Raw genomic sequence first — 26,690 nt, 5'->3', positions numbered from 1 at the left:
TCCATGGGGTTGCAGAGAGTTGGATACGACTGAAGCAACTTAGCACACAGGCATGCACACATAAAATTTACCATCTTAAACCATTTTCAAATGTACAGTTCAGTAGTGTTAAGTACATTCACACTGTTGTACAACCAATCTCTATAACCATTTTCATTTGAAATTCTGTACTCGTTAAACAACTCCCCACCCCCCCCACTATCCCCAGACTCTGGAAACCATCACTCTTCTGTCTGTCTGTGAGTCTGATTCTCTGACATGAGAAAACTTATATAGGTGGATTCACACAGCATATGTCTTGTTGTAACTGGCTTATTTCACTTAGCATAATGTCCTGCCATTATTCTTTTTTCCAAGTATCTGCAATGAATAAAGGCTTCCAGCTTGAGTTAATTTTTAAAAATCCTGAACACAGAAATACTGAAGCATGGGACAGAAAATGGGAAGAAATATAAAAACAACTAACACTTTTGGAAGGTTTGATAAAACATACCATACCACGTACTTTTGCTTGTAATCAGAAATCTAAAAAAAGAAACTATCCTTATATTAGAGCACTCTTGCATAAATAATCCAATGATACAAAGGAAGAACATAAAAAGGAGAACAGTCCCACATGAATTTTTTTTTCCACATGAATTTTAATTATCATTAATCAGTTCAGTTCAGCCACTCAGTCGTGTCCGACTCTGCGACCCCAGGAACTGCAGCATGCCAGGCCTCCCTGTCCATCACCAACTCCCGGAGTCCACCCAAACCCATGTCCATTGAGTCGGTGATTCCATCCAACAATCTCATCCTCTGTCATCCCCTTCTCTCCTGCCCTCAATCTTTCCAGGCATCAGGGTCTTTTCAGCTCTTCGCATCAGGTGGCCAAAGTATTGGAGTTTCAGCTTCAGCATCAGTCCTTCCAATGAGTATTCAGGACTCATTTCCTTTAGGATGGACTGGTTGGATCTCCTTGCAGTCCAAGGGACTCTCAAAGAGTCTTCTCCAACATCACAGTTCAAAAGCATCAATTCTTCAGTGCTCAGCTTTCTTTATAGTCCAACTCTCACATCCATACATGACTACTGGAAAAACCATAGCCTTGACTAGACGGACCTTTGTTGACAAAGTAATGTCTCTGCTTTTTAATAGGCTATCTAGGTTGATCATAACTTTCCTTCCAAGGAGTAAGCGTCTTTTAATTTCATGGCTGCAATCACCATCTGCAGTGATTTTGGAGTCCAGAAAAATAAAGTCAGCCACTGTTTCCACATCTATTTCCCATGAAGAGATGGGACCAGATGCCATGATCTTAGTTTTCTGAATGCTGAGCTTTAAGCCAACTTTTTTACTCTCCTCTTTCACTTTCATAAACAGGCTCTTTAGTTCTTCACTTTCTGCCATAAGGGTGGTGTTATCTGCATATCTGAGGTTACTGATATTTCTCCCAGCAATCTTGATTCCAGCTTGTGCTTTTTCCAGCCCAGCGTTACTCATGATGTACTCTGCATATAAATTAAATAAGCAGGGTGACAATATACAGCCTTGACATACTCTTTTTCCTATTTGGAACCAGTCTGTCGTTCCATATCCAGTTCTAACTGTTGCTTCCTGACCTGCATACAGGTTTCTCAAGAGGCAGGTCAGGTAGTCTGGTATTCCCATCTCTTTCAGAATTTTCCACAGTTTATTGTGATCCACACAGTCAAAGGCTTTGGCATAGTCAATAGAGCAGAAATAGATATTTTTCTGGAACTCTCTTGCTTTTTTGATGATCCAGCGGATATTGGCAATTTGATCTCTGGTTCTTTTGCCTTTTCTAAAACCAGCTTGAACATCTGGAAGTTATCATTAATATATGCAATCAAATCAGCAGTTTTAAATCCTTGGGAAAAGGGGAAACTCCTGCTATTTAAAACAAATAAACATACAAATTGTAATACATTGATTGTACTAATCTTTCTGATAGCTTGATGAGGCCACATGTTATCCTTAAAAAAAAGAAGCCACATTTTTCAATGTCCATTTCTGTGGGATTTGTCCTTATATCTTTACCCAAAGTGTGTGACATTATTTTCCACTTAGAATGCTGGAATGCTTTCACAAGAGAAATCTATTTTAAAAACTAACTTATTTTAAAACAAAGTTCATTTGGGCTGTTCAACAAACTGTTCATTGGCACAGTTTATTATGGCTTAAAATTCTGATAATGTCTTTATTATCTGAGGCTGGAACATTCTCCCCAACCCTGAAATGTATACTTGGCAGAGGCAGTCTGGTTAAGTTTGCTGGTCTGAGATAGGTCAGGACTCCAGCTGGAGGTTTCCAAAATGAGGTGAAGGTAAGTATCTGTGCTTTTACAAACTTGGTGTTGAAATCTGGAGGAATACTGGTGGGTTCTGGAAAGAAAAAAGCAATTTTGAGATGAGAGTGGAACAAAAAATTAAAGAGTTGTTGATTTTCATTCTCTCTGGAAGTAGAGCTTTAAATGGAGAACTAAGCCACAGACTGATCCAGGGTATTACAGCTTGTTATGACTAACAGGCTTAAGAAAAACACTCATTAATAACTATTGCTTGCAGGGAAAGCGTATCAAAAAATACTTTATAACAAATTATACATTAATTATATATCAATTCCAGCTTCTCCATTTATATGACATTGAAAGAATTACATAACCTTCCAAAATCAAATCTCCTTTCCTTAAAGTAGAGATAAGAGTGGTGCCTGTCTCTGATTGTTATGACAAATGAGATAAAGCCTGTAAGTTACTTGGCATAATGGGCAATGTATGATGAACACCCAATAAATGCTAGCTACTATTATTAACAAATGCCCCGTGTGTGTGTGTTGATTCCGAATTATACAAAATGGGAACACAAAGACGAATAAAACAAAAGTGAATGAGATCCTCATGGTCTAGTGGAGAAGTGACTACTACTATTTAAGAAATAGTGAATCTGGGACTTCCCTGGGGGTGGAGAGGCCAAGATTCCACGTTCTCAAGTAGGGGGCCCAGAATCAATCCCTGGTCAGGGAACTAGATCTCGCATGCCACAACTAGAGATCCACTGCAGCCAAATAAATGGTGGTGTGGTTTTTTTTGAAGAAGAAGAAAAAAAAAAAGAGGCAGTGAGTCATCTGAGGATCAAAACAAGATTTTTCTTTAAGCATTTCATGAATTATAGCATTTTTTTTTTTATTCTAGATCAGTGTTTCTCAATCTCACACTGATGATGTGGGATAGTTCTGCGCTGCGAGGGGCTAGCCTGAGCAGCCTAGGGTCTGGCAGCACATCTGGCCTCCACTCACCAGCTGCCAGCAGCGCCTCTTCCCACTCTCCACACCTGCACTGCTGCGGGCTGTGGCTGTGAGCCTCCAAGACCAAACCCAGGCATCAGTTTCTACTGCCGCTCTCCCCAGAGCTCCCAGGGCCTGCCAGCCTGACCAGAGATCTGCTCAGGGCCTGAACGTTACCACCTGAACACTCTAAACTCCGTGGTCGGCAGATGGCAGGCATCCAATGGTTGAATCGCAATCGGGGAGTCAGAGACTGGGCAGACCAGCTCTCCTCTGGCCAGCAGACAACAAGGAGATGGGCCGGCTTCTCCGAGAGGAGAGAATGCACCCTGGGACCTGGTGTCACTGGGGCAGAGTGAAGTACAGCATGTTGCCTGCGAACCTGACTGGCCAGGCCAGTCTCCCTCTGCCTTAGGCCAGCTGCTCTTGGTCAGGTGGATGATTCCAGCTGAGGCAACTGGAGTCAAAGCAGCTGTGCAACCCACCCCCCCAGTGAGTGGGAATGGGGGTGGGGGTGGGCTGGAGCAGTTACTCTCTCGTTATATAAGCAGCCACGTAATAGCCCAGATTTTCCCTTTCGACCATATTTACCATCTGGGCTTTTATAGAAAAAAATATTGCCAACCTCCATTTTATTTTATTTATTTATTTTTCACCGCATGGCATGTGGGATCTCAGTTCCCACCAGGGAAGTCTCAGCCTCCATGTTAGATAAGTACTCATCCTACTGTCAATATAAAGAAATGTATCAAAATGGTGTCATCCTACCTGATGGTATCTTGAGACAGGAAGACAAGAGCATAGCCATTTTGGAAAAGTACCGGGCAAGGGCCTTGAGAAAAACAGGCCTTGTGAGCTAAAGAACAAAGGCCCCAGGGGTCTGGGGCTCAGAGACAAAAAACCGGGTCAGCGGGAATGAAAGATTAACTTCATCTCTGTTACACTAAGGAGTACACCTAGTTGCCACAGGACAAGAAGCTCAACTATAAATTGTAACCTTATCTGTTCCTGTGCTTTCTTACAGAAAATTCTCATCCATTTCATCCCCCTTACAGAAGCACTCCCTATTCCTGATAGCCATCACGGAGCCACCTGCTGATAATCAAAGAAGGTTGACGGCTTCTGGAAGTCATCAGTGCTCTATCAGACAAACCCTCCCTTTTGTCATAAAAGCAACTCACCCTTTCTACTCCAGGAACTGAAAGTTTCGTTTTGTAGTTGTGTGTTTTTTTCTTTTCCACTTTTTCCTTTGTGCACAAGCTATCTCTTTTAATAAAAAGCTTTTCTTGGGACTTCCCTGGTGGTACAGTGGATAAGAAGCCACCTGCCAATGCAAGGAACGTAGGTTCGATCCCCGGTCCAGGAAGATTCCACATGACATGGAGCAACTAAGCTGGTGAGCCACAACTGCTGAAGCACCCACACCCAAGAGCCTGTGCTCTGCAACAAGACAAGCCACTGCAATAAGAAGCCTGTGCACCACAACCAGAGAGTAATCCCCACTTGCTGCAGCTAGAGAAAGCCTGCCGCAGCAACGAAGACCCAGCACAGCCAAAATAGAAATACACACAAAAATAAGTAAATAAATTATACATATAAAAAAAGCTTTCCTTGCCTACGCTTCCCTTTTCTTGGGGAAACGATACTCATTTCTACGGTAGTGCTGTCCAAGAAGCTAGAAAGGGCCTGGCAACCACCTTTGTAGCCAAAGGAAAATGCTGTGCCCAAGTAAATAAACACCTGAGGGCTTCCGTGGTGGCTCAGTGGTTAAGAATCTGCCTTGCAATGCAGGAGACCCGGGTTTGATCCCTGGGCCAAGCTCTCACGTGCTGCAGGACAGCTAAATCTGTGCACCACACCTATTTAGTCTGCTCGACAGCCTGGGAGCTGTAACTGCTAAGCCCACGTGCCACAGCTGCTGAAACCCAGGGGCCCTAGAGCCCATGCTCTGCACCAAGAGAAGCCTCCGTAAGAAGAAACTCGCGCACCACAGCTAGAGAGTAGTCCCCACTTGCCAAGACTAGGGAAGAGTCCACACAGCAATGAATACCCAACACGGCCAAAAATGAAAAAATAAAATTATAAAAAAAATAAATAAATAAAATAAACACCTGACAGTGTCTCTCAGGGTGAATACCCAAAGAGCCTACACTCCAGTCAGAACTGTTGCGAACATCAAAGACGGCTGTTTTCAGCTTAGAACTAGCCGGGAGAGAATTTAGCAATCACTCGCTAATTACTGGCCTATTGCCATTACTTTATAACGGAGCACACAGGTAGAATTATGAACGCAATTACCCTTCTTAAAAAGCCAGCAAGGGGACTTCCTGGTGGTACAGTGGATAAGAATCCACCTGCCAATACAGGAGAAACTGATTCGATCCCTGGTGCAGGAAGATCCCACATGCCACGGAGCAGCTAAAGCCCTTGTGCCTGGAGCCTGTGTTCTGCAACAAGATAAGCCACTGCAATGAGAAGCCTGTGCACTGCAATGAAGAGTAGCTCCTGGTTGCCGCAACTGAAGAAAGCCCATGTAGGGCAACAAAGACCCAGAACAACCAAAAATAAATAACCAATTTTTAAAAAAGAAGGCCTGCAAAGATTTCTCACTTCCTCACCTCCCAATCTTGGAGTCTCAGGCACTTTTTTTTTTCATGGTAAAGACTGCTTTATTGGTGGAGGTTAGTACAAGTCAATAAATATTGATCCCCCCAAAACTCAGTTATTTATCAGATAACTGGCTTCATGGTGAGCTGAACAGAGTTGAGCCAAGTGACTGCTGGGAGGATTAAACTGTGTCAATCCTGCTTCTTGGGAAATGAAGTCAGAGTCAGTCGATATATGGCATAGGCCATTCCATCAACTCTAAGAATCATGGTGGCTCTATACAGGAGAGCATCAGCTATTCCACTTTTCAGATGCACTGGAACGCCATTACCTTCCTCAAACAGCTTTTGTTTCCCTGGAACCTTATGCTCAAACTGCCTGTGTGAAGCGGTACTCATGGTCCTCTGGGTAATCTGACAAAGAGCCAGCAGATTCTGCAGTATCTTGGCTCAGTTACTGCCCACTAACCTCAACAACCGACCACCAGGAATGAAAATCCCCAAGCACTCTTGACTACAGCCTCAGATTATCCTTTCCCAAGTGTGTCCCCAGCAGGTCACGGACTGTTAAACCTCTGAGTCTTTCTGTTGATTTTTCCCCATGCATGGAATGTTCTTTCCGTCTTCTTCATCCAATGGATACCTCTGGGTCTTCATTGCTATGCACAGGCTTTAGATCAAAAATCCCTCACCCAGCCCACACCTGTATTCTGGAAGACCAAGTAGACTTGTGTTACAGCACTTGTGTGTGTGTGTGTGCGCTCAGTCATGTGTGGCTCTTTGCAACCCCATGGACTGCAGCCCACCAGCTCCCCAGTCCATGGGGTTTTCCAGGCAAGAATACTGAGTGGGTTTGCTGTTTCCTCCTCCAGGGGATCTTCACTGTGTTAATTATTCCTAGATCTGCCACCCTTGATAAACAGTGAGTGCTTAGAGAACAGGGGCACCTTATCTCTGAATCTCTAACACCTAATGGAATGCCTGGCACTTGATAGAAATTCAACAAATGCCAGGCCAATGAATTAATTATTTGAAAGGCTCTGCATGGCAGTTCCTGTCAAAAATAAGGGGTAGACACCAGGCTACCCCTTCTCCTTCCTTGTCTAAAGTGTTCTTCTCTTTAAAGAACATGGTCTCTAAACTTTCTGATGGCAAGGTCTGCAATCTTTGTGTTTATATGTGTTCACCATTATTCCTGGCACTTAGCAAACGCTCCTTCAAGAATTATATGGAAAATTATTTCAATCATATGAATTAATGGGAAAATGATCTTTTTCAATAACACTAAATCCTTAACTTATGGAATTATTACAATTTGTTAGTGTTTTGCTGTTTAAAAAAAGAAACCTAAATCACTGGATGTATTTCATTTTAGATTCCACAAGTCCAGATTGTATAAAAATCAAAAGAGCTAAAATGCTTTGTCCCTATGATTATCTATAGAATATATATATATGTGTGTGTGTGTGTGTGTGTGTGTGTGTGTGTGTGTGTGTGTGTGTGTGTATACCTAGAAACTTACACATTCTCTTAAAGGTGAATTGGAGAAAACTATAAGGAAATTAAGGCTTTGACTTCCACCTAATACTCAGTTGTATTTCACGTCAGAGATGAAACCAGTCAATATGAAATAAGGATGAACACCTTCTTGAATATGTTGGTAGCATGTAAATAAGGAGCATTAACATAATCTCAAAGTATTGCTCTGCTCCATACTCTTCCTCCTTGCCCCCCCCCCAAGGAATTTATCACACAGGGTTAGAGACAAAGACACTCGGCACTTAAACCACTGAGAAGCAGGGTCACCAATTTTGACCTTCACATGATCTCTTCTATTGCTCTAATTGACAAGGGGTCGGTTGGGAGTCCAATGAACCTCTTCCTCAGCTGTCTTAACCATACCATTCATCTCATAGGTCAGCATAAAGGGTCTTGTGATTCAGTACACATATCCATATGTGTACTATGGTACATAAGTGTATATGATTTAATACAAATAACAAAATGTTTTCCAAATTTCAGAATCTTTCCAAGTTTCAGGCCACGATTAATTTTTACCTTTATGTTGACTCATGTAAAATAATTTTAGTTAAGTAAGTGGATTTCAAAAAGCAACCATCACTACTGGAAACAAAGAAATTAATAATACTGGGCATAGATAGAAGTTATCCACTAAAATAACTTTGTTAATATGAATGGTATTAAGTCCTAGCTGGGTGCAGGTGTTGCCCACCAAAGCATCACAGAGGTGTTAGAGATCAGTAACCCCAAACTAAGGACATTCTCCTTCATATAATCAAAAAGATTGAAAAAGAACTGAAAAGACCTCCACCGGCAGGCTCACTGCTATTTGTGCTGTGTCCTGTACCACCTAAACTTATCTTGTTTCAGAAACATTGTAGAATCTCCCCACCTTCACACCCCCCCCAAACCTTAGAACTCCTGAGTGAAGGTAATTAACACCCTCAGGCTGGTAGAGCCAAAAAGCCTTAACAACTCATCCACTCAAGAGCACTAGGTTTCAAAAACCTACCTAAGTTCAAATAATCAAATCCCTGAAGGAACAGGTCACTTCACCTCCAGTAACTTTGTGTGTCTGAACAGAGGCAGTTGAGGAAACCACCAGAACACAGACCTGGAAACAGTTAAGGAATACTTTAGGTATTCCTCCTAAATCACTTACTTGGCGGAGGCCTGAGGGCCACTCAGAGAGCTGGGGTCTGCTTCTGTGCTAGATGGAGCGACTCTTCCTCTCCTGGACCAGGGTGGGGACCAGTCCAGAGGGCTCTGACTGCTGGGCTTGAGCAGGTGGAGCTGGAGACTGAGGAGGCAGGGCCGCAGCATTCGGATGGTCCTGACTTAGCTCCTGGTCCGCTGGTGGCAGGGTCTCAAGAGCAACTGGCTCTGTGTGAAACTCCTGGGCAGATGGAGGCTGGCTTGGTCTAATTTCCTGGACTAAAGAGGTGCTCTGGGAGGCCTGCTGGGTGTGATACGTGGTCTGATGCTCCAGAATAGCCTGGGCCACCTGAAGGTCCACAGGCTGGGTCTGCAAAGACTCGGTGGGCAGCACCTGGAGCAGAGAGATGGTGGCCAGACTCTGCGACTGGGAGGCCTGAAGAGGTGGTGGTCCAGTTTGACAGACCTCCAAAAGATTCTGAAGCTGACGCTGAGAGGTCACAGGCACCAGGGCGTGGCCCTCAGAAGCCACAGGCACCAGGGGCTGGCCCTGAGAGACCGTAGGCACCAGGGGGTGGCCCTCAGAGGCCATAGGCACTGGGAGCTGGCTCTGAGAGGCCGGAAGCACCAGGGGGTAGCTCTGAGAGACCCTGGGCACCAGAGGCTGGCCCGGAGAGGTCCTAGGCACCAGGGGGTAACTCTGAGAGACCCTAGGCACCAGGGGGTGGCCCTCAGAGGCCACCGGTGCCAGGGGGTGGCCCTCACAGGCCACAGGCACTGGGAGCTGGCTCTGAGAGGCTGTAAGCACCAGGGGGTAGCTCTGAGAGACCCTGGGCACCAGGGGGTGGCCCTCAGAAGCCACAGGTACCAGGGGATGGCCCTCAGAGGCCACGGGTACCAGGGGGTGGCCCTCAGAGGCCACCGGTGCCAGGGGGTGGCCCTCAGAGGCCACAGGTGCCAGGCGGTGGCCCTCAGAAGCCACAGGTACCAGGGGGTGGCCCTCACAGGCCACAGGCACCGGGAGCTGGCTCTGAGAGGCTGTAAGCACCAGGGGGTAGCTCTGAGAGACCCTGGGCACCAGGGGGTGGCCCTCAGAAGCCACAGGTACCAGGGGGTGGCCCTCAGAGGCCACGGGTACCAGGGGGTGGCCCTCAGAAGCCACAGGTACCAGGGGGTGGCCCTCAGAGGCCATAGGCACCGGGAGCTGGCTCTGAGAGGTCACAGGCATCAGGGGGTAGTTCTGAGAGGTAAGTATGGTCAGAGGCTGACTTCCAAAGGACAAGGAGACAACAGGCAGGCTCTTAGAGGCAAAGACCACTTGAGGCTGAGTAGTAGAAGTCAGGGGGACAGCAGGCTGTCTTGTAGAAGCAAGAGTGACTGCAGGGGGCTGGCTTGTAGAGGAAACTACAGCTAAGGAAACTACAGGCTGGCTCTTAGAAGTCTGGAGAGGTGGAGGCTGGCTAGTAGAGGCCAAAGGGGCTGCAAGTTGGCTCATAGAGACAAGAGTCACTGCAAGGGGCTGGCTCGTAGAGGCCAAGGCAGCTACAGGCTGGCTCTTCGAAGTCAGAATAGGGGCAGTTTGGCTCATAGAGGCCAAGGAGACTACGGGCAGGCTCTTAGAAGTCAGGATGACTGGAGTTGGAGGCTGGTCCAGAGGAGATGGTGTGAATGGCTGCACCAGACTGGTCGACGGTCCCTTAACGAACTTTGGGAGACTAGCCTCACGGCCCAGGTCACCAGCATCGGGCGCCTGGGAGCAAGCTTCCTTAAAAGTTTTGATAGCTTCGGGTTTGGGGAGATCCTTGCTGCCAAAGTCCTGAGCCTCGCCCTTCTCCGCGGCCCCTTCCTCCCGGTCTTTGTCTTGGCCTAGCTGGTTTTCGACCTGGCCCGTGACGGTCATATCCAGAGATGTCTGCCCTTCCAGGAACCTCTGGCGTCGCCGCCGCCGCCGCCGCCGCATCCGCATAAAGGTGTTGGAAACGGTGCCTATGGTGAAAGTGAAGCGGTTGTTGATGGTCTGGCTCAGGACTTCCAGCGTGGCTGCGGAGGGCAGGCGGTAGGGGCTGTTCAAGGCCTCTTCAGAAGACAGTTCGATGTTACCGCTGTACCAGAATGTCCACCAGAGGAGGCTGAGGAAGATCATGCTGGCACCCAGGTAGAGGAACATGTCATAGTAGGGCAAACCGGAGAAGACCCCGGTGAACAGCGTGGCCGCGCCCACCGTGTCGAAGGTGACGCCCAGCCAAAAGAAATGCTTGCAGCGGCCCAGGCACGACCGCTCCTTGGTCTTGGCGACGTGGTTAACCGAAACCTCCATGAGCTCCGACTGTCGCCGCCGCCGCCGCCGCCGGGTCCACAGAAGCTACCAGGCAAGCAGCGTCGCCACAGGCGGGCAAGGGCTGCTGGGTCGCCATGGCGACGCGTTGGTGGCGCGCCAAGAAGGAGGCAGGACGAGAGTTCGGGAAAGCTCGGCCGCCGCCCACCTGCGCGGAGAGAGGAAAAAAAAAATGGCGTCACCTCAGAGCCGGGCGCATGCGCAGTCTGCCCCAAGGTGGGCTGCCCCATCGCCCCGCCCCCCACCCGGGCCGCCCTCTCCGCATGCGCAGTGCTTCCTCCGCATGCTCCAGTCGCGTGTGCGTGTGCCGCCTGGGACCTTCGGAGAACCGAGCGTTCACCTCACGTGCTCGGTGTCCCCGCCGTGGGAAGACGTATCTACATTCTTTCCCTCGAGCACCCGCCTTCCAGAACGGGGGCGAAATCCTGAAGGAGAGCAAAGGGCAAGGACTCTGCCAGTAGCTTCCACTTCCTAGCTAGGAATGCAGCTTGGTGTCAGGTGCTACCACTTTCAGAGTTAAAGGCTTTCCCTGGTTTTGGTGAAGACGTGGTTTGGGTCTGTTGATAGATATCTTAATTCGGACCATAGCTATTTGCCTCCTAGTGACTGGGCGACTACTTGCTTGCCTAGAGATCAGACCTAGAGGTGAATTCCCCCGCCCCTCCCCCATCTTTTAAGTTTCTTCTGTTTTAATTTTCCGTCTAATTTTTTTTAGTTTTGTTTTGAGTTTTATTTTGGTGGGGTTTTTTTTTTTTTTTTTTTTTTTTGGCCACTCTGTGAGGCATATGGGATCTTCCTCTACCAAGAATAGAACCCTGCCCCCTGCAGTTGAACCAGTGGACCACCAAGGAAATTTTAATTTTCCTTATAGTGTTAAATTAGTCGAAAAAATACTGAAAAATTGGTGTGTTTAATTTACATTGTTTTGAGTTTATTGTGGAGTATTTGTAACAAAACCAGAAGTTGTTACAATTTTACATTCTTGGTCTTAATGGAAACAAACATCAATAATACTATTAAAATACACTTATTAGTGTATCTTGTTTTAAATAGAAAATTGCCGCATTTTACAATTTTTCAATGTAGTGACTCATTAACATCTCCCCCCCCTCCCAGCTGCACCCAGGGGTTTATGGGATCTTAGCTCCCCCACTAAGGATTGAACTCAGACCCTGACAGTGAAAGCACCAAATCCTTACCACTGAACTACCAGAGAAGTTCCAAACCACAGGATATTTTTGAGAAAATATATTTTTTTAAGTTATTCTTTTTATGGAAGAAATGTTTGCTTTACTTCCTGATAGTAAAAAGTAGTTTTTATACAGGAGCACAAATCAAAGCCTTTCAGCAGTGGATTGTTGAAAATCAATGGTGTGGCGAGTCCTTAATATGAGGTAGGGATTAGGTAATTGCAACAATATAGTTTCTCAGAGAAAGCCATTTTCACACCCCAGATTAGTATTTTTTTCTCTATTAAGTCAATAACTTAATGAACTTATTGATTCCTTTGTTGGCTGGGAAGGCATTCATCAACCAGAAGAAAAATGAGCAACTGCTTGTTAACTTTCCAGTAGCTAACATGATACTACCTGGATTTAAATTTCAGAAATAATAGATTTCTTTTACATGATAATGCCTTTTAGTTGAAAGGTGTTGGTCTCTCTTTGGTTTTACATAGTGCTAATATACCATGGGGTCATGAAAGAGTCTGACATGACTTAGCGACTAAACAAGAAGAAATATACCATGACATAATGTGACATACTTTAAGCTGCACTTTGAAAATTGCAGTATGTAGTTAGTTGATTTACAATGTTAATTTCTGCTGTATAGCAAAGTAATTCATATGTATATCTATCTGTATATGAAAGTGAAGTGAAAGTCACTCAGTCGTGTCCGACTCTGCGACCCCATGGAATATACAGTCCACGGAATTCTCCAGGCTAGAATAGTAGAGTGGGTAGCATTTCCCTTCTCCAGGGAATCTTCCCAACCCAGGAATCGAACCCAGGTCTCCCACATTGCAGGCAGATTCTTAACTAGCTGAGCCACAAGATATTTTATATTTTATATTCTTTTCCATTATGAATAGAAAAGTTAAAGAAACCAGAGATCAAATTGCCAACATCTGTTGGATCATAAAAAAAACAGAATTCCAGAAAAACATCCACATCTGCTCTGTTGACTGTTTCTGCTTTGTTGACTACACTAAAGCCATTTATAGCTTTTGTGAATCTACTGTAGGTTTTTGCTTTGTGTTTACCATGAGGCTTGCACATGAGACTTGCACATAATGTCCTGTAGATATAACCATCTATTTTATGCTGATAGCAGTTTAATTTCAATTGCAGACAAAAACTCTTCCCCCCTACTTCCACCTTTTATCTTTCTGATGTCATAATTTATCTCTTTTATTTCATCTATTAATTAACAAATTATTATAGCTATTTCTAATACTCTTGTTCTTTAACCTTAATAACAAAGGAACTCCCTTAATCTATCAGTGGTTTCTCAGCAGAAAACTTACGTGCCAGAAGACAGTGGGATGATATATTCAAGAGTGCTGAAAGGAATAAAACAAAACCCCCAAGCAAAAGGAGCTAAGTGGTTAACACTCCATCATATCACAGTATTCAGATATTCTGAATGAACTGTATACTTAATTTTATCCGTATGTTGTATATTTTCATGTTTTCATGTTACTAATGTGTATCTTTTCATTTCAGCTTGGAAAATTCCTTTCAGCATTTCTTATAAAGCAGGTTTAGTGGTGATGAATTGCCTCAGGTTCTGCTTTTTCTGGGAAAGTCTTTATCTCACCTTCATTCCCGAAAGACAGATTTGCCAGTAAAGTACTTTTGGTTGGCAGGTTTTGTTTTGCTTTTTCCTTTCAACACTCTCGAGTATATCATCCCACTGTGTTCTGGCATTTAAGTTTTCTGCTGAGAATCCACTGATAGCTTGAAGGAGGTCCTTTGTAAGTTATAGGCTTTTTTCCCCACCCATCTCTTGCTGTGTTTAAGATTCTCTCTTGGTTTTTGAGTTTTGATAGTTTTTTTTTTGGAGAGGATCTCTTTAAGCTGACTTTGTTAGGTGACCCATGAGCTTCACAAAATTGGATATCTAGATCACTCCACAGATTTAGGAAGTTCTCAGGCATTACTTCTTCAAATAAACTTTCTGCCTTCTCCTTCTCTTTTCCTTTTGAAACTAATAATTTGGAAAATACTTCTTTTTTTTTTTTTTTTGATGGATCCATGGACCACGTAGGTTCCTTTCATTCCTTTCTCTTTGATCTCTAACTGGATAATCTCTAGCTTCCTATCTTCTATCTCACAGAATCTTCTATTGATCCATCTGTGGTTGCTTTCTACTGCATTTTTCATTTCATTCATTGTATGCTTCAGCTCCAGAACTCCTGTTTATTTACTTTGTCTGCACTGGCTCTTCATTGCCATTGCTACATGAGGGCTTTCTCTAGTCAGTCGCAAACAAGCAGGCGCTACTCTCTAGTTGTGGTCCGAGGGCTTCTCTCGTTGTGGAGCACTGGCTCTAGAGTGTGTGGGCTTCAGTAGTTGCAACACGCGGGCTCAGTTGTTGCTGCACCAGGGTTTAATTACCCTCTGGATGTGTGGGATTTTCGTTTTCCAACCAGGGATCAAACTCGAGTCCCCTACATTGGAAGGTGGATTTAAGCCACTGGATCACCAGGGAAGTCCCCAGAACTTCTGTTTTGTTCTCTTTTGTGACTTCTGTGTATTTGTTAAACCTTTCATTTTGTTTGTAGATTGTTTTCCCGATTTCACTGAGTTGTCATTCTCTGTTTTCCTGAAACTCACTAAGTTTCCTTAAAACAGCTACTTGAATTCTTTATTGGGTGAATTGAAGATCTCCTTGTCTCTGGATTTGGTTACTGGCAGATTCTTGTCATCATTTGGTGGTGTGATGTTACCTTCATCTTTCATGTTCCTTGGAGTTTTGCTTTGCTAGTTTCACATGTAAAATAGCGGTCATCTTCTCCAGTTTTTACTACTGATTCTGAGGCTTTCTCAGACCTTATGGGGTAGATCTACTCTGTGCTTCTTGCTCCCTCTTGTGGCAGAATTCCTAAGCTTCTATGTCTTCTCTGGATCCTGCAAAGTTCTGACAGTTTCTCTTTTGTTTTCCCAAAGATGGTGCTTTAGCTTTGGCACCGCCAAGCTTGTCGTCTGTCCCCGGCTCACAGATTGAGGCTGCCTTCCTGAGTCTTCTCACTAGCTGTCCACCGCAGTTTGCTCTCACTGCTGCTGTCAGGAGCACGCACAGGGACCTGGCCACAGAGGGGTCGGGTGGTGTAGGTGAGGCAGCTGGAGCACCGAGGGCACCTGTGGGTCAGTTGGCAAGTGAGGCTTTCACAGTGACACATGGGCAGGCTTCCTGATGCAGCTCGTAGGATCTGCATCCCTTTAAAGCCCTCAGAATCCTATCTCCACTCACCCAGCTTCTTCCCGTCCTCCAGTCCTGGACTCAGGATTCAGTAACTGTGGGTGGGGTGAGAGAGGAACGAGCCCCTTCCCCTACGTCCTGCACAACTGGGAAGGCTGGCCACTCAGTCCCATGCTTTCCCTTCCCTTGCAGGAGAAATCACTGCCGAGAAAACCTCTCTTTCACTTGAGTTGGGCTACCTTGGGGGCAGAGTGATGTGGGGAAAGTGAAGTGATTCCTCTTACCCTCTGCTTTGTGTCCAGACTTGTATTTCTTTGCTCCTTTTTTCTTTTTCAGTTCAGTTCAGTCACTCAGTTGTGTCCGACTCTTTGCGACCCCATGAACCGCAGCATGCCAGGCCTCCCTGTCCATCACCAACTCCTGGAGTCCACCCAAACCTGTGTCCATTGAGTCAGTAATGCCATCCAACCATCTCATCCTCTGTCGTCCCCTTCTCCTCCTGCCCTCAATCTTTCCTAGCATCAGGGTCTTATCAAATGAGTCAGCTCTTCGTATCAGGTAGCCAAAGTATTGGAGTTTCAGCTTCAACATCAGTCCTTCCAGTGGACACCCAGGACTGATCTCCTTGCAGTCCAAGGGACTCTCAAGAGTCTTCTCCAACACCACAGTTCAAAAGCATCAATTCTTTGGTGCTCAGCTTTCCCTATAGTCCAACTCTCACATCCATACATGACCAGTAGAAAAACCATAGCTTGACTAAACAGACCTTTGTTGTCAAAGTCTCTGCTTTTTAATATGCTGTCTAGGTTGGTCATAACTTTCCTTTCAAGAAGTAAGTATCTTTTAACTTCATGGCTGCAGTCACCATCTGCAGTGATTTTGGAGCCCAGAAAAATAGTCAACCACTGTTTTCACTGTTTCCCCATCTGTTTGCCATGAAGTGATGGGACCGTATGCCATGATCTTAGTTTTCTGAATGTTGAGCTTTAAGCCAACTTTTTCACTCTCCTCTTTCACTTTCATCAACAGGCTCTTTAGTTCTTCACTTTCTGCCATAAGGGTAGTATCATCGGCATATCTGAGGTTATTGATATTTTTCCTGGCAATCTTGATTCCAGCTTGTGCTTCCTCCAGCCCAGCGTTTCTCATGATGTACTCTGCATATAAGTTAAATAAGCAGGGTGACAATATACAGCCTTGATGTACTCCTTTTCCTATTTGGAACCAGTCTGTTGTTCCATGTCCAGTTCTAACTGTTGCTTCCTGACCTGCATACAGGTTTCTCAAGAGGCAGGTCAGGTGTTCTGGTATTCCCATCTCTTTCAGAATTTTCCACTGTTTATTGTGATCCACACAGTTTATTGTGATGTTTCTCTTTAAAAAATATTTATTTGGCTGTGTCGAGCCTTAGCAGCGTGCGGGATCTTTGTTGCATCATGCAGATCTTTCTCTGTGGTGCACAGATGCTAGTTGTGGCATGTGGGCTCCGTAGTTGTGGCTCATGGGCTTAGTTGCTCTGCGGGGATCTTAGTTCCTGACCAGGGATTGAACCCATGTTCTTTGCATTGCAAGGAGGATTCTTAACTGCTGGACCACCAGAGAAGTCCTACTTTGCTCCTTTCTTGTCCTAGAACTTTTCCTCTGGAAAGCTGGACTTCCACAAAGGCTCTCTCACCCATGGTTGATTCGAGGGAGTCTCAGACCACAGCAGAGAGAGGCTGGAGCCAGTCCATGGGCCACTGCAGGGTCTATAGCTGGGAGGAAGGTCTGTCTGCCAATTACCTGAGCACAGGTGGACAAGACTTCTCCTGCATCCATTGGCTGATGGATCCTACTGCTCCCTCAATGGTACCTTTGTCCATGGGTGGGTGCCAGATTTTTGTTGTTGGTTAGGAAAAGGGACAAAACCAAAGGATGTCTATGTCACTGTGATACTGACATCACCTATCGCATTTTAACTACTTTTAAGCTTATAATTCAGTGGCACATGTTCTCCCAGCTATGCAACTATCACTACTATTCGCCTCCAGAACTTAATTTCCCAAATTAAAAGTCAGTATCTATTAAATAGTAAGTCTTCATCATCCCTTTCCCCCATCACCTGGTAACCTCTGTTCTACTTTCTGTCTCTATGACTTTGACTATTCTAGGTACCTTTCACATAAGAGGAATCATGCAATATTTGTCTTATTGTCTCTGACTTTTTAAAGTTAGCATCTGTGTTCAAGGTCCTTCCAATTTGCAGCATGTGTCAGAGTTTCTTTCCTTTTTAAGGCTAATAATATTCCATTGTATAGATATAATACACTTTGTTTATTCATTCATCCACTTATGAATATTTGGGCTGTTTCTTCCTTTTGGCTATCCTCGCTTTTTTCATGGCACTGCTGACATTTGCTCCTTGCCCCTGTGGCTCAGAGATAGAGAATCCACCTGCAAGATGCAGTCTGCTGCAAAGGGGCACAGGAGACTTGAGTTCAACCCCTGGGTCAGGAAGATCCCTGGAGAAGGGAATGGCAACTCACTCCAGTATTCTTGCCTGGAGAATCCCATGGATAGAGGAGCCTGGCAGGCTATAGTCGATAGGGTCACGAAGAGTCAGACACGACTGAGCACACATGGACTGAATTGTGTGTTGCCAAAGTTCATATGTTCAAGCCCCAGTGTGACTTTGTCTGGAGAGAGGGTCTATAAGGAGGTAATGAGGTTATAGGATAACACCTTAAGTCCATAGGACTGAGGTCCTTATAAAAGGGGAAGGGACACCAGCGATTTCTCCCTCCACCTGAACAGAGAGGAGCCCCTTTGCAGACACAGCAATAAGATGGCCACCTACAGGCCAGGAAGCAAGTCCTCACCAGAAACCAAAGCTGCCAGCGTCTCTCTGTGAGGATTCTAGCCTCCAAAACAGAGAAATTTTCTGTTGTTAAACTACTCAGTCTGTGATGTTTTGTTATGGCAGCCTGAGCAGACTAATACAGACTACCTTGGATGATTCTTTGCTGCGGGAGGGCTGTCTTGTATATGGGAGGACATTTTGCAGGTGCCTCTGGCCCCTGCTCACAGGGAGAAGCCAGTAGCACCTTCCTGTCCATGTTGTGACAACCAGAAGTGATTCCAGACATTGCCAAGTGTTTCCTGGGAAACAAAACTGTCCCAGTGGAGAACCACTGATGTAGAGGAACTGAAACATGTCTCTGTGGCTGGGGGACTTCCCTGGTGGTCCAGTGGTTAAGCAGCCATCTTGCAGTGCAGGTGACATGGGTTTGATCCCTAATCTGGGAACTAAGATCCCACAGGCCTTGGAGCAACTAAACCCACATGCCGCAACGGTGAAGCCTCTGTGCTCTGGAGCCTGAGCTCTGCAACTAGAGAGTCGGTGCACTGCAATGAAGGATCTCACGTGCTGCAACTGAGACCTGATGCAACCAAATAAATAAATATTAAAAAAAAATAATACCTGGCTCAGTTGCTTTCCATTTTCACAGGGAGTGGCTGCAAGAGAAGAAGACATATCCTGGTGGGAGAAAGAGGCAAAGAGCTTAGACTTCAGTCCACGTTTTTTGTTGTTATTCAATATCAGAATCCTGAGAAGGCCCTAAAGACATACTTATCCTACCCAAGAAGCTTCTGTTAAATGGACAGGGATTATGATGCTGGTTTTGTTCGTGTTCTCTGGAACCCATCTAACTTGTGTTCTATAAGCAGCCAAGGCTATTAAAACTGGACCATGTTTAACTTCTGACTGATGACTTGGTTGACATTAACTGGGAATAGGAATTTTGCCCTGTTTATTCTGGAGAACACTGGTTGTAGGATTTACAACAGGTTTCGTGACCTGACTCAGAAGAATGTCTCCCTCAACCCAACTCTTCTGTTGATCATTTATTGTATCACTAATATTTGGAGAGAACTTGGAATTATTAGGATGAAGAATGTTTCCCTCTGCCCTAAACACTGTCTAAGAAAAGCTCTTCTGAAAAGACAAACGAATGGAATAATAAGGAAGATGTTAGCCACTGTAGTTTAAAAACTGAAATTTATCTCAGGTTTAAGAATAATAAATAAAATGGAGATACATTTGAGGCCTGACTCTGCTCACAGAAATGGATGGTGGGCTCGCTCTTGCAGCCTAGATGAAGGTGAGGGTTCCTTCTGCATTTGGACACCATAATGTGTCCTATTTGCCTATTTGTTCCATTTGCCTATCACTCACTTTCTTCATTGTTGTGCTGTAATATGCACATGTTGAGAATCAGAACCCAGAGAAGAAGCAGTCCAAGGGTAAAACTTATCCAGTCTTCAGCTGACAAAGCTATTCCAATCGATAACAGCATATATCCTAATATAAAGTGGAGGATGAATTCAAAGTATAGCATCAAGAACTGCCTTCCAAGCTGCATCTCTTGCAACAAGGTGTTTAAAATAGGAGCTTGTGGGATGCCAGCTGCAGCACATTTTTGGTGGTGGCAGAAAGAGGAGAGGAAGAATGACCAGGATTACCATTGAAAGGTTGACTGAAGAATTCCTCATTTTGGAAGGACATTGCTTTCAATATGAGGTTCATTTGTACCCATAAGGAGCATGACTGCTCAGACTCGAGTTCTACCCTATCCAGTTTTGGGGTATCAGTCAAGAGGATAATGTTCTAGGATCATCTTGAATATCTTCCATGAAAGATGCTCAAGAGAAAAGAATGCCCAGCTTGTATGGCTTTAAACAACCCCAGGAAGCAATCTGTTACAGAAAGTCCCCTACATATGAACAAGTTCCATTCTGAGGAGGTTCATAAGTCGAGTTGTTCGTAAGTCCAACAGAGTTAGCCTGGGTACACAACTCACACGACCAGCTGTATAGTACTGTACTGTAATAGGTTTACAGTAAAACCATAACATTTTCCATATAAATAATATATAAAAACCTAAGAAACAAAAAAGAAAACATTTTTGACCTTATAGTACAGTACTTAGCACACCACAACAGTTGGCATACAAGGACTGGCATGAGTGAACAGGCAAGCAGAGTTACAGATTGGAGGAGAGGGAGGGGTGGAGATGATAGAGGTGAAGGGTCATCAGCAACAGGAGAGGGAGGGGCAAGCTGCAATTTCACTCATGCCTGAGGGTGATGGCACAGGTTCTGGCTCCTTGCTAGAACCAGACGCACATTCGCATCTTTGAAAGTTTGCAAGTTGAAGGTTTGTGTGTAGGGGACTTACTGTATTGAATAAATCTTAGTGAACTTTTACATAAAAGTTTGTTTTTACTTTAGAAAAACAAATGGTCAACAGAAAGTAAAATCCATATAAACTGAAGAGCCAACAGTTTGAGCCTCAATTGTTGTGTATCTGGATAGTGATTTGTAATTACTTCACGTGGGTGAAATGTCTATAGGATTTGCCACTCTGAGCTTTATGTTTTATTTTAAAAAGTTTATATTTAACTTTTATTGAAGTGTAGTTAATTTACAATGCTGTTTCAGGTATACAGCAAAATGATTCAGATTTAGTTGTATATTCTTCATTCTTACTTCTATATTCTTTATTATGTATACATATATATGTGGGGTTTCCCTGGTGGCTCGGTCAGTAAAGAATTCACCTACAATGCAGGAGACACAGGATCAATCCCTGGGTCAGGAAGATCCCCTGGAGGAGGGCATGGCAACCCATTCCAGTATTCTTGCTTGGAAAAATCTCATGAATGGAGGAACCTGGCAGGCTACAGTCCATGGGGTTGCAAAGAGTTGGACACTTCACTTTCACTTTAACTTACCATTAGACTGTACTTGAATGGTAATGCTTCAAATGAATATAATCTATATTAGAAGGAGGCTTGGGGTTGGAGAACCCCAAGGGTGATTCCGTAGAGATTAGTGTTTTATACATGGACCCAACCTGATTAGAGATAAAATGATTGAACATGAAAAAAAAAAAAGTATCCACCTGCCAATGCAGGGGACACAAATCTGATCCCTGGTATGGGAAGATTTTACATGCTCCGGGCCAACTAAGTCCATGCACCCTAGAGCCTGTGCTCTAGAACCATAGAGCTGTGAGTACTGAGAATTCTCATTGCAACTAATGAAGCCCCCTGTGCCCTAGAGCTTATGCTCCACAGCAAGAGAAGCCCCTCCTTGCTGCAACTAGAGAAAGCCTGCACAAAGTAGTGAAGACCCAGAGCAGCCAAAAATAAAATTTTAAAAAATAATAAGTTTTGGACAACTTCACAAAGCAGGCTAGAATTGTGGGAGGCACATCAGATTTGAGATATGAGGACAGGGCTTCAAACTTTGCAAAACATCTGGATACTGAGATGCAAACATGTCAGCTATATCAAGCCCTGCCTTCAGACAACTAAATCTGGTAGAAGACAACAGTTACTTAATTAAATCTGTGCAATAAAGCTTTATTGGTGAGACTGTAGAGGCAGACAGGTGATAAGGTGAGAATGGATGGAGAGATGACAGGGAATAATCAGGAATGGGTCCTAGCAGTTTATTGAACTTAATCCCAAGACACAGCTGGCATATGCTAGGCAGAAGTGGGAGAAATATTCTAGCTAGACAGAATAGTAGTTAACACCAAAGAAGAGTGGATTGATACAGGATTTTACATGAGGAATAAGTAACTTAGCATGGCCACAGTAGAAACTGGGTTCTATAAAGACGGGAGAGGCCAGAAAGGGAGAAGCTGAAGAGGTAGGCAGAGCCCACATAATATGGAATATTTACAACAAGTTCACCAATAGAAGTTTGATCCTGAGAGTGGAACACATCTTCATGACTCTTAAAGAAATGTACAGTAACTTGTTAACTCAGTGGGCCTGGGCTGTCCAAACTCTATATATTCCAAAGTTCTTCAGGACAGGTCTTGATCACTCTTTGGAGATAACCTATGATCTTGGCATAGGTTATCTGCTAAGAGTATTTTGTATACCTGGGCTTTGGACCACACCATACAGTGTATGCTAGTGATGTGATTTATGGTGAGTGCCTAGTTTTGTATGCTTAGAGGCTCTGGGCTACACTACATCAGCCTGACCTTGGTGGGAAGGGCTGGAGATTGTGCCCATGTGCCTACATAACTGACCTCCAATAAGAATCCAGGATACAAAAAAAAAAAAAAAAAAGAACCCAGGATACCAGGACATGGTGAACTTCCTTGGCTGACAGTACTTCACACATTTTGTGAACTGCTGGCAGAGTTAAGTGCTGTCCAAGCTAATCCACTGGGAAAGGACCGTTGAAAGCTTGTGCCTAGAATGTCCTAGACTCTGCCTTATATGACTTTTTTCTTTGCTGGTTGTAATCTGTATCCTTTAACAATAATAAGCCATAAACATGAGTATAACAGCTATCCTGAACCCTGTGAGCCCTTCTAGTGAAATAGCAAACCAAGGATGTTCTTGGATCTCCAACAGCCAAGAAATAGCAAATAACATTTAATTTAACATTTGAGAATTAATACATTTATCATAAGAAGGGTGGATTTTAGGGGGCTAATATCAGGGAGTCTAGAAAAGAGATGTAAAGACCTCAGTGAAGACAGTATTAGTAGAGACAGAGGAGTGTTGATGACAAGTGAATAAGCCTTGATGACTGATGGTGTGGGGGGGAATTCGGGGAGTGAGGGGTATAGAATTGGGGTCAGCTGGCTTGAGTAACTGGGTTTACATTAGCTACATTTTCTAAGATTGGATGCCCAGGAAAAGACCAGTTCTAGAGGAAAGAAGATGAATTCTATGGTAGGCATGCCAGGATTGAATGCTTGGGCAAGATCTAGGTAGACAGGTCTAGGGGAGACACCTCCAGCCTGACATTGATATAACTGGGTGTGGAAACACCACCCGACCAAAAAGGAACAGATGCTGTGGAATGAGTGAAATAACCCTGAAGGAAGATTCAGAGAGCAATGAGAAAAGAGTCAAGCCCAGGACTTAGTGGCACCCTGGCTGGTTGTTTAACCCCCATGACTTCTGTAAGGCAAGGGGCCATGCTGGTTCCTCTCCACTAAATCTCTTGGTGTCTATGAAGGTCATCTGGCTGTCTTCCAAGACAACAGAAAGCTTGCCTATTCCTTGCAGCTTTAGTGCCTGTCACATTGTAGTTACTCAAATCAGTCAGTTCAGTTCAGTTCATGTCTGACTCCCCACCACCCCATGGACTACAGCACGCCAGACTTCTCTGTCCATCACCAACTCCTGGAGCTTGCTCAAATTCAAGTCCACCAAGTCGGTGATGCCATCCAACCATCTCATCTTCTGTCATCCCCTTCTCCTCCTGCCTTCAATCTTTCCCAGCATCAGCGTCTTTTCCAGTGAGTCAGTTCTTCACATCAGGTAGCCAAAGTATTAGAGCTTCAACGTCAGCATCAGTCCTTCCAATGAATATTTAGGACTGATTTCCTTTAGGATGGACTGTTTGGATCTCCTTGCAGTCCAAGGAACTCTCAAGAGTCTCCTCCAGCAACACAATTTGAAAGCATCAATTCTTCAGTGCTCAGCTTTCCTTATGGTTCAACTCTCACATCCATACATGACTACTGGAAAAACCACTTCTTTGGCTAGACGGACCTTTGTTGGCAAAGTAATGTCTCTCTTTTTAATATGCTGTCTAGGTTGGTCATAGCTTTTCTTCCAAGGAGCAAGCATCTTTTAATTTCATGGCTGCAATCACCATCTGCAGTGATTTTGGAGCCCAAGAAAATAAAGTCTCTCTCACTGTTTCCGTTGTTTCCCCATTTTTTTGCCACTTAGTGATGGGACCACATGCCATGATGTTCATTTTCTGAATGTTGAGTTTTAAGCCAGCTTTTTCACTTGCCTCCTTAACTTTCATTAAGAGGCTCTTCAGTTCCTCTTTGCTTTCTGCCATAAGGGTGGTGTCATCTGCATATATGAGGTTATCGATATTTCTCAAATATCAATACGCAAATACTTCTTCCCTTATTTTGGCCATGTGTCCTGGGATGCATAGGACTTGTGGGATCTTAGTTCCCCAACTAGGGATTGAACCTACACCCCCTGCATTGGAAGGGTGGAGTCTTAACCAGTGGACCACCAAGGTCCACTCAAATACTTATTTAGCAGAATGATTCTGAAACAAATGAACAGATACTACAGGAAAGAGAAGAAAATTATTTTTGGCTACTAGAATTGAAATCTAATGATTAGATGAAGAAAGCTATCACTCACTTAATTTCTGTGTACAGTTGTCAGCTGGAAACAATGAAAAAGGTTGAGAAGTGGGGCATGGGAGGCAGGAAGACCTGCACAGCCAGAGGGACTCTGTGACGTTTTAGAGCTGGTTAATCTTTTACACTTGATATGAAAGCTTTCCATTCCCTCTAACTCAGTTAATGCCGGCACTTCAGGTATTTTCTTTTTTTACAGAGTTCCAGGGAACACTCATCCCCAGAGAGATGCTTCACAAACAGAAATTTCCTTTATCAAATGGGTTTGCGAAATGCTATACACTCCTGGAGTTTCATCATGCACAAGAGTCTTCTGGGAGATTTGTCCATGAATACTGTCACTCATTAAACCCAGTATTCCCCCCGGGTCACCTGGCTGTTGAACCACATCCCACCAAAGACCTCTTAAAATCCTGCAGAACTTATGCTTCTTGGAACACATCTTTGCCAAAAACTGAGTTTGAGTACTCCAAATGCTTTCCCCTGAATATGTGCTGTTTTATCAGATTGTACTTGTATACCAAACATCTTAAAAGAATGCAATGCAAGCTTTACTATCTGGTGGACCAACAGTTTCTTCTAGTTCAAATTGAGGAAGCTATGGAAGATTTTATAATTTAGGTGGACAGTTGAGTTTGTAGTGAAAGATCTTGGCATCGAGCAGATCCCTATGGGAAGACAGTGATGAAGAGCTTGGGCGCTGGAGTTGTACTTCCTGGGTTCAAGTCCTGCCTCTGCCAGTTTCTGACTCCCTGACCTTGAGCAAGTTGCTTAATCTCTCAGCTCATGTGTCTCCATCTGTAGAGGGGGCAAGACAACAATCGTATTCATGGAGTGGTTTGGGAGTATTACCCAGAATATCACAATTGTTCTACAAGTGTTAGCTGTTTCTCTTAAGTTACTGATAAAAGAAATTTTCACATATCAAGATATAGGGAAGTGATTCTGGCTTATTCAAGAGTTAACCTGAATTTTATGCTTACTAAAATAGCCTGTTTGTGGCCTAGCAAGTGTAATTGTACATCTACTTTAATCATTAGAGAAAAGGACACATGAACCAAAAGTACAGAATGTCCATATTAAAAAGAGAGATTAAATGCCTCTCTTCCTGGTATGTCAATGCTGGTCCCCCTCTGATGATAAGTAAGACTGCCTTCCCAGGTGCCAAGGTTATGCTGCCTTGCTGTGTACTTGCTGGAATATTCTTCTTTTGTGACCCTGAAGAAATGTATCTCTAACTTGTTAAATGTTCTTCTTTCCAACAAGATATAAAACTGTGCTGAAAACCCTGATTCTCCGGAGGAGTTTCTCAGTGTAATTCTGGGCTAGTCCTCAGTTCAGTTCAGTCACTCAGTCTTGTCTGACTCCCTGCAATCCCATGCACTGCAGCACAACAGGCTTCCCTGTCCAACACCAACTCCCAGAGCTTGCTCAAACTCACGTCCATCATGTCAGTGATGCCATCCAATAATCTCATCCTTTGTCGTCCCCTTCTCTGCCTACCTTCAATCTTTCCCAGCATTAGGGTCTTTTCAAATGAGTCAGTTCTTCACATCAGGTGGCCAAAGTATTGGAGCTTCAGCTACAGCATCAGTCCTTCCAATGAATATTCAGGACTAATTTCCTTTAGGATTGACTGGTTGGATCTCCTTGCAGTCTAAGGGATTTTCAAGAGTCTTCTCCAACACCACAGTTCAAAAGCATCAATTCTTTGGTGCTCAGCTTTCTTTATGGTCCAACTCTCACATCCATACATGACTACTGGAAAAACCATAGCTTTGACTAGACGGACCATTGTCAGCAATGTCTCTGCTTTTTAATATGCTGCCTAGGTTGGTTGTAGCTTTTCTTCCAAGGAGCAAGCATCTTTTAATTTCATGGCCGCAGTCACCATCTGCAGTGATTTTGGAGCCCCCAAATATAAAGTCTCTCACTGTTTCCATTGTTTCCCCATATATTTGCCATGAACTGATGGGACCACATGCTATGATCTTTATTTTTTGAATGTTTAGTTTTAAGCAAGGTTTTTCGCTCTCCTCTTTCACTTTGATCAAGAGGCTATTCTTTTCCTCTTTGCTTTCTGGCATAAGGATGGTGTCATCTGCGTATCTGCAGTTAATGATATTTCTCCTGGCAATCTTGATTCCAGTTTGTGCTTCAGCCAGCC

The 26,690-nt window shown here is 44.3% G+C and overlaps 1 protein-coding gene and 1 pseudogene across 1 annotated transcript; both read right to left on the bottom strand.

The window, feature by feature from the left end:
• Window positions 1-621: 621 nt before the first annotated feature.
• LOC110123959 (mucin-1-like) lies at window positions 622-11,102 on the bottom strand. The gene is made up of 2 exons (XM_020872249.2): window positions 8,578-11,102; window positions 622-2,387 (listed from the first exon to the last, which is right to left on the bottom strand). The coding sequence occupies exon 1, from the start codon at window positions 10,885-10,887 to the stop codon at window positions 8,626-8,628; it is 2,262 nt and encodes a 753-aa protein (XP_020727908.2). The 5' UTR covers window positions 10,888-11,102; the 3' UTR covers window positions 622-2,387; window positions 8,578-8,625.
• Window positions 2,394-7,025, bottom strand: LOC139032869 (cytochrome c oxidase subunit 7A2, mitochondrial pseudogene; annotated as a pseudogene).
• Window positions 11,103-26,690: the final 15,588 nt, after the last annotated feature.

This window comes from Odocoileus virginianus, chromosome 33 (assembly GCF_023699985.2).
Source record: "Odocoileus virginianus isolate 20LAN1187 ecotype Illinois chromosome 33, Ovbor_1.2, whole genome shotgun sequence".
Classification (NCBI taxonomy): domain Eukaryota; kingdom Metazoa; phylum Chordata; class Mammalia; order Artiodactyla; family Cervidae; genus Odocoileus; species Odocoileus virginianus.
The sequence above is the reverse complement of the archived record's forward strand: the minus strand, read 5'-3'. Positions and strand labels throughout refer to the sequence as shown.

What these genes read in the sequence shown, in the direction of transcription:
- LOC110123959 (XM_020872249.2), bottom strand. Translation starts at nt 10,887, where the DNA reads ATGGAGGTTTCGGTTAACCACGTCGCCAAGACCAAGGAGCGGTCGTGC.